Source organism: Neovison vison, chromosome X (assembly GCF_020171115.1).
Source record: "Neovison vison isolate M4711 chromosome X, ASM_NN_V1, whole genome shotgun sequence".
Classification (NCBI taxonomy): domain Eukaryota; kingdom Metazoa; phylum Chordata; class Mammalia; order Carnivora; family Mustelidae; genus Neogale; species Neogale vison.
Window position 1 is genome coordinate 71,531,461 of NC_058105.1, and position 12,517 is coordinate 71,543,977.

The window sequence follows — 12,517 nt, forward strand, 5'->3', positions numbered from 1 at the left end:
GGAAGCGGTCAGGGGTATCTTGGGAATCGTAGTTCCCCGGGCGGGGGTGAGAGGGGGCTGCCTTGGAGTCGAGTAGGGTCTTGTCCGGAGGGGCTAGTGCCGCCCCCAGGTCCCAGTCTGGCGAGAGGAGAGAACTGAGAACCGAAACTCCTGACCTCGCCAGCGTCTTAATTCAATTTCCTTTCGTGTGGAGACGCGAATGGGGGTGAATGTTGGTGCGGTGGGGGACTGAAGAGTCGGCCACAGAGCCTGCTCCGGTCCCCGGTTTTGCCTTGGCCCCCTCCCTCCCTCTTCTACCGGACTCCTCACCCTAGGTCAGCGCCTCACTGGTTTTAGCCCAGGACCTCACGAACAGCAAACACACTGGGGAACTTGTTCTCGAGGGGAAGGAGAGCCTGGGAACCAGACCCTGCGCGCAGGAGCTCAGAGAGGCGAAAATTTGTGGAAATCGGCTTATACCCTTAGGGTCTAGAGTCAAGGACACAGGTCCCCAACCCGCACGGAAAGCAGGTGGCATTCATACGTCACGGTGACGGCTGATGCGGCCTTCTTCTGGCGGCAGGTGACCACAAGGTGGAGCTACAACGCAACTCTGCACAGCGTGCCTGGGGGCCCCCCAGAGTGTCCCCCGCGGGGTTTGCTCTCCTGCTTCCTCTCTTGCAGCCCTTCGTTGTGGGAGGTGGTCCTCCCGCCTCCAGCCCAAGAACCTCCCCGTAATGACCCCTCAGTGTCATGTCACATGAGGTCGGGATGGAAGGTGCACCCCCCAACCCAAGCCCCCGCGCTGAAAAGATCAGACCGCGACCAAACAGGAGTTAAATTCATTAGGTATCAGCTTAACAACGTAGGAGGAGCCAACCAGTCTTGAAGAAAAGTCTGTGAACAGCAAAAAGCCACCTATAGGTGCAGAATTAAACAGCTACATGGGCTCTTAAGTCCCCAGCATCTAAGCAGGAAAGCAGTTAAATTGCGGGGGTCAGGAGGGACAGTGAATGGAGTGGGTTTAGTGTTTCCATGATCTTAGTTCTCAGGAAAGGCCGTTCTGTCATCTCCTCCAGTCACTGGTCCAAGCTGGTCTGTCCCTGACACACCCTGTCCCTTCTACACAAGAATAGGTACAGGCAGATCTGAAACATTATCTTGGCAACCTCCTTCCCACTTCCTCTGTTCTAGTTTCATTTGGGGAGAAACCTCCCCTGACTGTCTTCCCAGTGACCTCAGGTCAAAACCCTGAGGGGAGTCAGACTCCGTGGAAGCTTGCTGCATGCCCACCATCTGTGCAGAGGGCCCTCACAGTTCAAGACCTTCCGTTGGCCAAGTTTACCCCACCCTATCCCCATTCAGCCACTCTCCCTTCCTTGTTGTTAGTCCAGACAGGCCTCAGGCTCTGGTTGGTGGGGGTCCAGGGTTGGGCATTCACTCCATTATGAAATTGTTGATCCTGGTCAGCAGCACTGCTGTTTCTAAGCCTAGAGCAGGGGGTGGGGAGAGGGGAGGACATATAGGGAGTGACCAAAGGGCAGGCTAGAGGAGAAGGAAAAGGAGGTGAGGGGAGAATGTCCTTACCAGTTTTCTCTCTCTCCTTCTTACATCTCCTAAAGGGAGAAAAGCTTCCCATTACGAGTTCAGCCAGCTTCATGCATGACCTTTGGATCCTAGGTTCCCCCAAAATGCCTTTCCTGGGTTCCAGCCAATTTGGCATAGAAGGAAGGGTCTCAGAACCTCAAAGGAACCACATAGCCCCATCCCTGTGATCCCAGCAGCATATGTGGGTCTGAATCACCCCCATCCCCGGGACCCTGTGGGGAGAGTGAAGACCCAGGAAACTGAGGCGTGAAGCACTCACCCTTGGAGGAGGAAGGTCCACAGAAGCAACAGGGTGGACACACAGTTGGTGATGACCCACATCATTAGGTAGGTTTGAGGGGGCTACGGGAAGAGGAAGAGGCACCTCTTGGTGGCTGGAGTGCCAAAGGTATTATATGGGGGAGGGCATGGACTACGTAAGGAAGAGAAGGCCTGGGTTAAGGAGAAGCAGGGACAGGGGAGGAAGGAGTGGGGGGGACAGTCCCAGAGCCCTTACGATGATCCAGACAGGGTAACGCATCTGCTGGAGCAGCTGGCAGTCGTTGGTGGTGACTGAATCCACCCCTGCGCACCAGAGTAGGGAAAAGAGCCAGGGCTTGTTCACCACAAACAGGTTCACCGAGACATTATCCTGGTGTAGTGCCCTGTGGAGGTGGGAAACGGGAACATCAAGGGTCATGGGGCATGAGGCACAGAAGGCAGCCCCTGTCCATGCTTGACTACAGCCTTGCTGCCAAGGAACTATCAATTTGATCTTTACACAGCAGCCCCTGACCAACTGTGATTTTCTTTGCATGACTGCACTTTGCCTCCTGGTAGGGCCCACCTCCAGATCCTAGCTTTTCCATCTGGGGCCCCCAAATGTGTGTCTCCTCTTTGTCCCACGACAGTCCTTGGGAGGTCTGAGGAACAGGTGACCATGTCCCCAGGCCCAGCAGCTCTAGTTCCTTCAACCCGAGGGCTGGGGGACCTGCCTGCTCCTTCCCTTGGCCATCCAAACCTCGCCTAAGCTGTCCTTGCTTCAGTTTCTCAGTGTTCTTTTCCAAGTGTAGGGGCTTGCCTCTGAACGTGATATCCCAGGTGGGCCTGGCCTACCTTTGAGTACAGCAAAACCCCTCCTGGCTTCTGGGCATGATGCCTGCGCTCAGGCAGCCCGGGGTCGGGTTGGTTTTGGCAATGTCACATGCCACCGATGACTCAATATGCACACTATTCAATCAAAGCCCCGGTCTCTCTCGCACATGTTCCTGCTGAATGCCAGGATCTCTCTTGTCTTTGTTGCAACCGAACTTCTGTTGGACCACAGATTGGGGTCTCTGCATCTATCCCTGTTGTGTTTTCCTCTCGGTACATTTGGTCCACGGTCTTGGAGCGTGTGGACCTTTTGGGGCCCCGATTTCATCACCAGTGTATTAATTACTGATTCATGTCTTTTGGAAACATGATCCATAGTTGAGGTTGGCTAGGGCAAGACCAAGGGAGGGCCAAAGCCAATGTCGTGTCTCCCTCCATAGTGACAGCTCTGGGAGAGGTCCTTGAAATACTTGCGATTACTGGGCTATCATTCAGGCTATGGGTTTTTTTTCCCCCTCCGTGACCGCAGGGACCTTATAAGAGACCTTGGCAACTGCATGATTTGCAGTCTATCCTGTTTACTGGCTCGGTCTGCTTCTGGGGCCCAGCTCACATCTGGCACTTTCTCGTCTCTCGCCTGGACCTATTCTCTCTTGCACTTATCTTTTTGGTGAAGAAGGAAAGCTAAAACCATTCTTGTGGCCTCCAAGGGCCTACCCAGTTTGACTCCTGCCTGCCTCCCCAGCCTCAGCTTCCCCTTCCTTTGGCTGCTGTCCTTGCTCTTGCAGCTCTTGTCATCATTCAGGATCTCCATGTGACTGGTCAGGTCTCAGCCCAGACAGCATGTCTTTAATGACTTTTCCCAATGTGGCCCCTCTTGAGCCCTCACTCCCAAACCTGAGGGCTCTCCTTCATCTCCCCATCTCACTACCTTCGTATCACCTATCACTATCTACTCTGTGTGTACTTTGTTTGGTTTATGATCTGTCTCTTTCGCTGGTATATATGCCCACTCTGTGCCTGACACAGAGTGAGTGTTAGATATATTGATAAATATTTGTTGTATGTGTGAATAAATGTACAGCTTCTATCCTCCCTGAGGTGTCTCCACCCTGCCATGGAGCTTCCTGGGGTCCCCTTGGCTCCTTTCCCCTGGCACTCACTTGATATCCAACAGTGGCAGGTCTTGGTAGGGGAGGTTGAGAAACTGGGGCCTCTCAGTTCTGTTGCTTCCCTGCTGTCCATATATCTGGCGCATCCTGGGGGCCCGCTGTTGGACGTTGGCCCGATCTTCATCCGGTAGCCAAAGGACCTGTGGTTCAGGGAAGATGGGCGTGAAGCTGGGGAGAGTTTGGGGGTTCCAGAACCAGGGGGCGGGGGAAGAGAGGTCTGACCACAGAAGGGAGTATATGAGTTGGGGTGGGCCTTGGGAAGGCAGTGGCTGGGGAGAGGGGCAAGAGGGAGCACTTGGGTCCTGGCAATATCACCATGGCTTGGGGCACCCTTGCACTCAGCACGGTCTCCAAGGTCTGGTTCACAAATGTGTCATGGTATGTGTGATTTCGTGGGGGGCGACGCAAGTCAAACATGATGGAAAGGTTAAGGACTGCGGCTTCCTTCAGCAGCTCTTCCAGCGTTGGTACTGTCTGGTTCTCAGCCTCTTTCCGGTCAGGGCCTGACAGCCGCTTGGCCCCCCAGAAGGGTTGCCTCTGTGAGAACAGGAAAATTATTTTAAGACCAGAAGGAACCTTTAGGCCATTTCCATTTTCACTCATTTTCCCCACTTGGCGCCCAGCTTCTGTGCACCTCTGAGCTACAGTCTTTCTTTCTCTCAACTGTGGCCCTTTCCAGACCATCTAACACCTTACTCTGTGACACCCACCTCCCAACCTTCCACCCTCCCAGTTTCCTTACGTCCTCTTTCCTGCTACATTTTCTCTTTGGTCTCATATAGACCTCTGGGGTTTTGACCCTTTGGTTTCCTCCTAGTCCATCAACCCCTTTCTGCCACACCTACATCCTCTCCTACTCTTGGTTCATCCACAGCTTGAGTGACTTTTCCACAGCACCCTCCACTCTGTTCCTGCCCTGCCTGCCCCCCCCCCACCAAAATCCCAAACTCTGATTCAACTCTATAATTGTCTGCCTCCTCCAGACCTAGAATTGGGGGGCAGAGCACATCGTGTGGACTGTCACTTTAGTCCTTTTTCACCTTTAGCGCCACTTCATCATCCGTTTTTTTTTTTTTTTAAAGTAAGCTCTATGCCCAATGCAGGACTCGAATTCATGATCTTGAAAGTCGAATGTTCTGATGACGGAGGCAGCCAGGTGCCTCACTTAACCATCCTTTCACTTGTTCTTGTTTTGCTCCTTCTTCCATCACTAGTGGCTGTTCCAAACCTCTGCCACTCTCCTCTCATCCTCTTGTGATCAACAAATGACTTACCTCCTAATCACCAACACGGACAAAGCAAAGCTATCTAATACCTATTAAGCATTGACTATGTGCCAGGCAGTGTTAGAAGTACTTTATGTATATTAATTTCTTTGATCGTCCCAAGGTACTGTTATGATCCCTGTGTTACAGATGAGGAAAATGAAGCCCAGAGAGACTAAGGAATGGAGCCCAGGCTCACACTAGCTAGCAGGTGGTGAAGCCAGGAGTCAAACCCAGACAGCCCCGATCTTGATCCCTCTGACATGTCATCTTACATAAAGTTCAAATGAAAAACCAGTCAAGTTGCAAAGGAATATATGAAGTGATCCTATTCATGCAAAATGAAAAGTACGTGTGTGTACATACATGTATATGGACACATGGAATTATGTGTCCAACTGTTAGTGATGAGTATCTCAGAAGTTGGATTATGGGAGGCTTTTCATCATTTAGGTTATTTTTCTGATGCTTAATTTTTTATGAGGAATGTGTATTACTTTGATAATCAGGAAAAGAGAAACTGAAGAAATAAAGTACCCTTAATGAATATTTTCTGTTACCTACAGGACCAAGCCTGAACTGGGTCTGGCATTCAGAGGCCTCCGAGACCAAACCCCTGCTCCCCTTGCCAGTCCCACCTCCTACTGCTCCCATGAATTTTATCTCTTCGGTCGCACTGAGCCAGTTTTGTCTGCTGGAAACACTTCTTCATGTCTCTGTGCTTTGCATATGCTCTTCATTCTGACTAGAGTTGTAGTCCCTGCTTTCCCCACCTTAAAAACTATTGTCACTTCATGTGCCGTGCAGGACTTCCCTCTTGGGAAACCACTCCTGATCCTCTCCCATGCCCACTGAGCCAAACAGCAGCTTTGCTCTCTCTCCTATTTACTTACCTACTTATTTATTTATTTTCACCTTTTATTTATTCATTTGAGAGAGAGAGAGAGAGCACGAGCAGAGGGAGGGCCAGGGGGAGGGCGGGTGGGGAGAGGGTGTAGCAGGCTCCCTGCTGAGCAGGAAGTCCGATGTGGGGCTCCATCCCAGGACCCTGGGATCATGACCTGAGCCCAAAGAAGACACTTAACCGTCAGAGCCACCCAGGTGGCCCTCTCTCCTCCCTCTTTTGTAAAGGTCTTGTGATCACTCTAGCTTTCCTATTCTGATAGCCTGTTGGCTCAGCTCTGTCCTGTCCTTGGAGGGAGTGACTTGCAGGCAGAGACTGGATACCTGTAGCTCAGCACAGGGCTCAGAAAATACTTATTAATGAATGAACTTTCCCCCAAGTGGCCCTACAGGTGGTTGCCTCTTCTGTGAGGCTGTCTTCACCTCTAGGAACCAGGTCCCGGCATTGAGCTTCTTCAGTTCCGCGCAGGAGAAGTCGCTGCTGTGGGAGGAGGTTCGGGCTGGGAACACAGAGGCCACATCTGTGGTCCGGCTCAGGTGCTCATCATGCATGAGGAAGGGGATCCCATCAGAGCTGAGGGGACAAAGGGGGCGGCCAGAGGGCTGAGCTCTGGGACTGCTCATCACTTCCCAGGCTCCCGTCCTGCATCTCTCTGGCCCCCAGCTTTTCTCACCTGACCATCACATCGGTCTCAAACACAGCGGCTCCACATTCAGCAGTTTTCCGCAGGGACATCAGGGTGTTCTCGGGGGCCAGCTGGGCAAGGGAATTGACAGGGAGGTAGCAGAGAGGGGTGGGAGCCTGGGAGCTCACAGGCTTGATGCTGCAGCCTGGAGGAGTAGACCCTCCCCACCCTGCCAGCATCCCCTTCAGCACTCACCATGGGGGCGCCTCGGTGTCCCACCAGACCAGGCTTGGGGGGTAAGTCTCTGGGCTCCATGATACAGGGTGAGGAGATGCATAGTGGGGCCAGATAGACGGCCAGGGAAACTCCAAAAAATAGGAACAGCAGCAGAGTCTTGGGACCTGTGGGGAGTGGGGGATAGGCTATGGAGAGGGGGTGGTGGGTGAGCTAAGGCAGGATGGGGGGTGGGCAGAGAGCAGAGGGCAGGTGCAGTAAAACAGGCAGCAGGAGGCAGAAGCATCAATGGCCAGTGGGGGTATGTCAGGGAGTGGAGTTGGCACCTCTTCGATGGGTACGGTAGAAGGTGTCAGCCACGGGCCAGGCCAGGAGGGTGATGCCAGCAACTGCTCCGATATGAAGGAATGGGGCTGTGGCCTGTGGAGAAGAGTTCTTCTCTCTAGTGCCCCTCCTAGGTCCTGAGTCTAGAGCTACTCGCAGCCCTGGGGACCAGGGGGTTGGACGCAGGCCAAGGCTCCCACCTAGGCAATGGGGATCAGTCACTCACCTGCAGTGACAGACGTAAGCTACGCCATTCCTGCTGCCATTGGACATCCAGTCCCACAAGGCCAGCGGCCACAAGAAGCATAATGAGCAGCAGCAACATCTGGGGGACCGGGGGTAAATGGGTCCTTCTTTGTCAACCTGGGCTCATGGGTCCCCAGGTTGCGCCCCTCCCTCCGCCCCCCACCCACACTCTATGACAACAGGACCATTTCTTTCCCATTGACTAATCCACATTCCTTCTTTCACTCAACACATATTTACTGGGGTTCAGGTCCTAAGCTTGAGTCCACGGGTAGAATACACGGGTAGAACTGGCCAAGTGCCGGGCCCAGGGCCCCCCTTTTCCCGCTCACTCCCATCCCCAACTCTACCTTGTGGACACTGTGCAGATGCAGAGGCTGGCCACAGAGCCGCAGGAGCAGGGCCAGGAGCTGGAGGCAGAGGGTGGTGGGAGTAATGAGGCACCCAGAGGGGTCCCTGAGATGGGCTTCCCAGGCTGATGCCTCCCCACTGCCCTCCCCTGGGTGGCCAGGGAGAGAAGCTGAGCAGGAAGGGAGGACTGAGTTGGGGGGTGGTTAGACGGGCCGCTCCCCGACCCACCAATAGCAGGGATGCATATGTGACAAGTAGAGAGATGACCAGCAGAAATGCCAGGGACCAGTCCATCCAATGTCCCCAGTGGTGGAACAGGAATCTGTGGGAAGGGAGAGGAAAGTGCCTGAGTGTGTGTGTGTGGGGGTGTAATAGTGGCCTAAGGGGAGTTGAGGTGGATGGGCCCAGAAGGATGACCAGAAGGGAGTGAGGGGAAGCCCTTCATGGGGCCAGGGGCCCAAGGACTTGATGGGGGTGGGGGGTGTGGGACGTGGACTCTGTGGAGGAATTTTCTAAGGAGGTTGGGCAGCAGGGAAGCTGGGCAGGGCTGGGGACGACTGAGCACCCAGGGGTCCCAAGGTGGGGCAGAGATTAACGTGGAGGCTGAGGAAGGAGGGGGTCCATGACACACTCATTGAAGTTGTGCAGGTCATTGAGAAGGATGAGCCCGATGTACAGCCAGCCCAGGGAGAGGAGAAAGGTGAGGAAGAGCAGGCCAAACCAGATACAGTCGCACTGCAAAGGGGCAGGAGAGAAGCTCACAGCCGATCCTCACTTCTAGCTCAGAGTCCCCAACGGATGGCAGCTCAAGGGGGCTTCCTGCCAGGCGTTGGGCTGCTCTGCTCTGCTCTGCGGGCAGAGAGAGATTTTCTTCCTGGGGAGAGAAAGCCCCTTCCCCCCAGCTGCCTCTGAGCACACTGGGCCTCCTCATCCCCTCCAGGCGGCCTCTGCCTCGGACTTCCGGTCCCCCCCCATCCCTACTCCACCTTGCTGGTTTGCATCCTCTCTTTGGGGCATTTCCTCCAGTGGCAGCTATACAGGCAGTGGAGGCAGCGGGCCCAGACGGAGCAGCAGCCGGGGGACTCGGCCATGGTGAGGGCCTGGGAGAAGGGACACTCAGCCATCAGGGACCCTGGCAGAAGGCGGAGCCCAGCCTCCCTCCCAGCATATCTGAGGAGCTGGGGGTGGGGAGGAGCAGAGGCCTGGGCCGCTGCTCAGCAACGGGAGGTCATGGGGCTAATGACCTAAATGCCAGATTGGACAAGGACCTGAGCCAAGGGAGGGGGATAATCTTTGGGTTCATTCTTTCCCTTGAATCTGGAGACCTGAAAAGTCAGTGGGAGACCCAGGAGGTCCAGCCTCTTTGCAGGAGGGATGCATACCCACCCGCCCCAACTCCTCCCTGGTTAACAGCATCCATCCAGCTCTGGGGATTGCATGCTTGCCCAAGGGTGGGGGCTTGGGAGAAACTGCCTGGGGTGGGGCAAATTCATTTCGGGCAAGTTGAGGCTGATCTGGCCAAGCTTCAGGCAGCCCCATGGTGGGGAGCCTTCCACCCCAGGAACCAAGAGTAACCTGAAGCGGAGATTCTAGTTCTGACCTGGGGCTAAGGAAGGCCCCGCTAGTAGGCCAGTTGCTATGGATACAGAGATTGCATACACCACAAAGCCCTGACTGAAAAGATCCTCAGTCTCCAACTCCCAGGGGGCAAGGGGCACTGTCAGTGAGAGGAAGACTGGAGGGCCACAGGTTGCCTGGGTCTCCTCCCAGCCTTCCAAAGGAAACATTTTCCTGTCCGCACACACCTGGAAAATCCAAGCTCTTTCACCCCAGTCGTGTCCCTTCCTGCCCAGTCATTCTGCCCAGTCACCCCCCACCAACCCCAGCCAGGAACCCAGTCTCCACCTTCTCCCTTTTCGGGGCCCCACCCTCTGAGCTCACTTGGGTGAAAGTACAACAAATACTGGTCAAAGGTGTGTGTGTGTGTGTGTGTGTGTGTGTGTTTGCGCGCGTGCACCCTTGAGCGTGGTGGGGGGCGTGGTGGTGTTGGGGCCCCAGGATTGTTAGACCTTGTGCTTTTGGGTCACACTGAGACCTAGCTGGCTTACTGATCCCCGAACTAGGCTGGGTGTGTATCCTTCTACCTGAGAGGTTGTGCGATTTGTGTCAGCCTTGGTATGTGTGAACGCACTAGTGGCTGTCAGTACTAATGGGTTTCTAGACGGCTTCGAGTGTGTAGAGGAACCCCTGAATATACCCAGTGTGTGTGATCTGAGGGACACAAGCCCTTGTCATCTGGGCCCCCGAAAGCTGTGGAGTCTTAGAGGGGGACATAGTGGCTGGTCCCCGAAAGGAGGAGGGTGTGGCTGCTCTTGAAACTGCCCTCCTTACCCCTCCGGGGCCTTGGGAAAGGACGATTAGGGTACGGAGTGGAGGGGTAAGGGGGCTGTAGCTAGGGAAAGGAAAACTCTCCCCTCTCTGAGACCCTTCCCAGGGGGAAAAAAAACCCCTAAGGGGAGTCCCCTGCTTCTTTCCATCCTGGGATTGGCTTCCAGTAGCCTGCCTGGGGCTCCATCTACACTTCTGCCTCCCTTCAGGTCCTGCCCCTGTACCCCAGACACGGTCTTCCAGAGTCCCACCTCCCTCCAGGAGCTGTCTGTAGGCTGGGGTCAGGATCTGAGTAGCCTGAAAACCCCAATCAGGGAAGTTGAGCAGGGGTGCTGCTCCATCCCTGGACCCCAGCCCCACAACCGGCTGGTGGGAACCGGTCTCCACCCCACCATTCCCGCCTGTCACCCCCAGCCTTCCCCAGCCCTCACACCTTGTCTCAGCGGCAGCTCTGCTCAGCTCTGCGCTCTGCTCTGCTCTGCACTGCTTCCCAGCTCCTCTCCGAGTTTGTCTGTCTCCTCCCTCTTCTAGTCCTTGGCTCAGCCCCACCGGTCAAACAGGTGGCACTGTTGCCACCTACAGGAGGCTGCGTGGCTTAAGTCCGAAGGGCTTGAGAGCTGCTCTATGGCCAGTGTTGGGGGGGCGCGAGGGGGGGAGGGAGAGCAGATCTGCTTCTTTACTCGCTGCCTGCCGGTCGGGGGGCTTGGCGTGAGGAATTCCTTTTCCTTTGTGCGGCCCTCCCCATCCCTCTTGTCCCTCCTCCTGTTCCCCTCTCAGTCACTGCCGGGGCTTTGTCCCAGGGCTCAGGGAGGCGAGGGCTGAGGGCACTGGCGGGCGGGAAGCTGGGGGGAGGTGACCACACAACTCTGCGACTTGGCAGTGAGGAGAAGGGGCCCAGCCAACCCCCTGGGAAGAAGGGGTGTGTGTGAGAGAGAGAGAGAAAGGGAGAGAGGGAGTCTAGCATTTCCCTCAAGCTCCCTGGGAGGATGGCCTGGATTCATTAGCCTCCTTTCCCTCTTGGGATCCTACTTCCACTTCTATAAGGTGCATGGAAAACCCTATACAGGGTTGCAAGCTACTTCCTGAACTCTGGGTAACAAGTTACCCTGTTTCTGGACCTGGGGTTCCCATGGGCCTTGTGAATCCTAGGTGACAGTAGTAGCCCTCCCCTTCCCATTACCCCAGACAGGATATGATCATTCAGGATGTAGGGAGCCTTGTGTCATTCCTGCTGTCTTGTCCCCAGGGTATTTAGGGTCTCTTTCTAGGAATCATCTTTAAAGTGTAGTGTTAGGGTCACAAGCTTTTTGGAAGATGAACACATGCAAAAGATGCTGTTACTATACATACCATTGGCAGGAGAAGACTGGCTAGTATGCTACATTCAGTTCACTGCTAAAGCACAGGGCTCTTTCTGGGTGGGATGAGGGCTGGGGGATGGTTGCTGGCTTGACTGACCTTCCCTCTCTACTCTTTGGCTGATGCAGTGGCTCAAAGCCTGGGAGGCTTGCACAGCGTTGGTGGGAAAAAACATCTTCTTTGGGAAAAAACTCACTTTCCCCTCCCCCGACATGTACTGAATTTGGAACAGTGAGAAGGAAGACTGGCTCTCTTCTGCCAAGAGCGGGGGGGGGGGCCCTCTGCCTTCCCATTGTATCCGGGGGCTCTAGTTGGCAATGGCAAGAGGCTCCCTTGCTCCCTTGTCATTAAAATGCAAAGAGAAGCAGGGCAGCTTGCTGGCCAGAGGCCAGAGAGGGCGGCCTGGCCACCTAGGCCTCCTGCAGGCTCCATTTTAGATAGGTTGTCCTTCAGTTTCCTTCTTTTGGGGTTTGGTGGATTCTAGAGGAGTCCTGGATTCCATGGGCCCAGTGCTGGGCTGGGGGGATGTGTGTTCTGGGAGCCTTCATTTGGGTGGGGGGACTGGGATCAGAACGCAGGGATAGTTAACCCAGGGCTCATGAACTCCTCCGAAGGCTTCGAGGCCAGTCAGTAGTCGGTTTGGCAGGCCAGGGCTGGCCTCATTTTAGCTTTAAGCAGAGCTGGGGGACCCTGATGCATAGTAAGGAGTAAACAACATCCCCCTCCCCTTTCAAGGAGACAGCAGGCAGCCAGGACTGTGCTGTCCTGGGACTGGGCAACAGTGTGGTCCCACGGCCAGGCTGTGCCAAGAAACCGGGATGCAGTACATTCAGAACAGCTCCCAATACCACCCCGGAGTCACACAAGAAGCTTCACTGTGAGCGAGACCTGGGTTGGGTGCTTGCCCTCATTCTCCTCGAGGGCCTTCCCAGAGGCTGAGGAACACAGGCGATTCTTTCTGCGTCTGGCACAGAGGGTCTTTCCAAAC

General features: G+C 55.0%; 1 protein-coding gene across 1 annotated transcript; it reads right to left on the bottom strand.

Moving 5' to 3' along the window:
* Positions 1–806: 806 nt before the first annotated feature.
* GDPD2 (glycerophosphodiester phosphodiesterase domain containing 2) lies at positions 807–10,758 on the bottom strand. Its single transcript, XM_044235375.1, has 16 exons — positions 10,604–10,758; positions 8,769–8,882; positions 8,414–8,517; positions 8,011–8,104; positions 7,782–7,841; positions 7,412–7,510; positions 7,188–7,281; positions 6,883–7,028; positions 6,676–6,758; positions 6,425–6,575; positions 4,149–4,370; positions 3,825–3,973; positions 2,084–2,231; positions 1,847–1,929; positions 1,567–1,595; positions 807–1,469 (listed from the first exon to the last, which is right to left on the bottom strand). Exons 2-16 carry the CDS (start codon positions 8,871–8,873, stop codon positions 1,417–1,419), a joined length of 1,620 nt encoding a protein of 539 aa, XP_044091310.1. The 5' UTR covers positions 8,874–8,882; positions 10,604–10,758; the 3' UTR covers positions 807–1,416.
* Between the last annotated feature and the right edge of the window lie 1,759 nt (positions 10,759–12,517).

Bases quoted from the DNA above. Each gene is read 5' to 3' on its own strand.
- GDPD2 (XM_044235375.1), bottom strand. From the start codon at position 8,873: ATGGCCGAGTCCCCCGGCTGCTGCTCCGTCTGGGCCCGCTGCCTCCAC. The intron at 8,105-8,413 runs GTGTGTCATGGA...CCCTTCCCACAG, and splicing joins GACCTGCACAACTTCAATGA to ATTCCTGTTCCACCACTGGG. The intron at 4,371-6,424 runs GTGAAGACAGCC...CTGTTCTCACAG, and splicing joins CCGGGACCTGGTTCCTAGAG to AGGCAACCCTTCTGGGGGGC.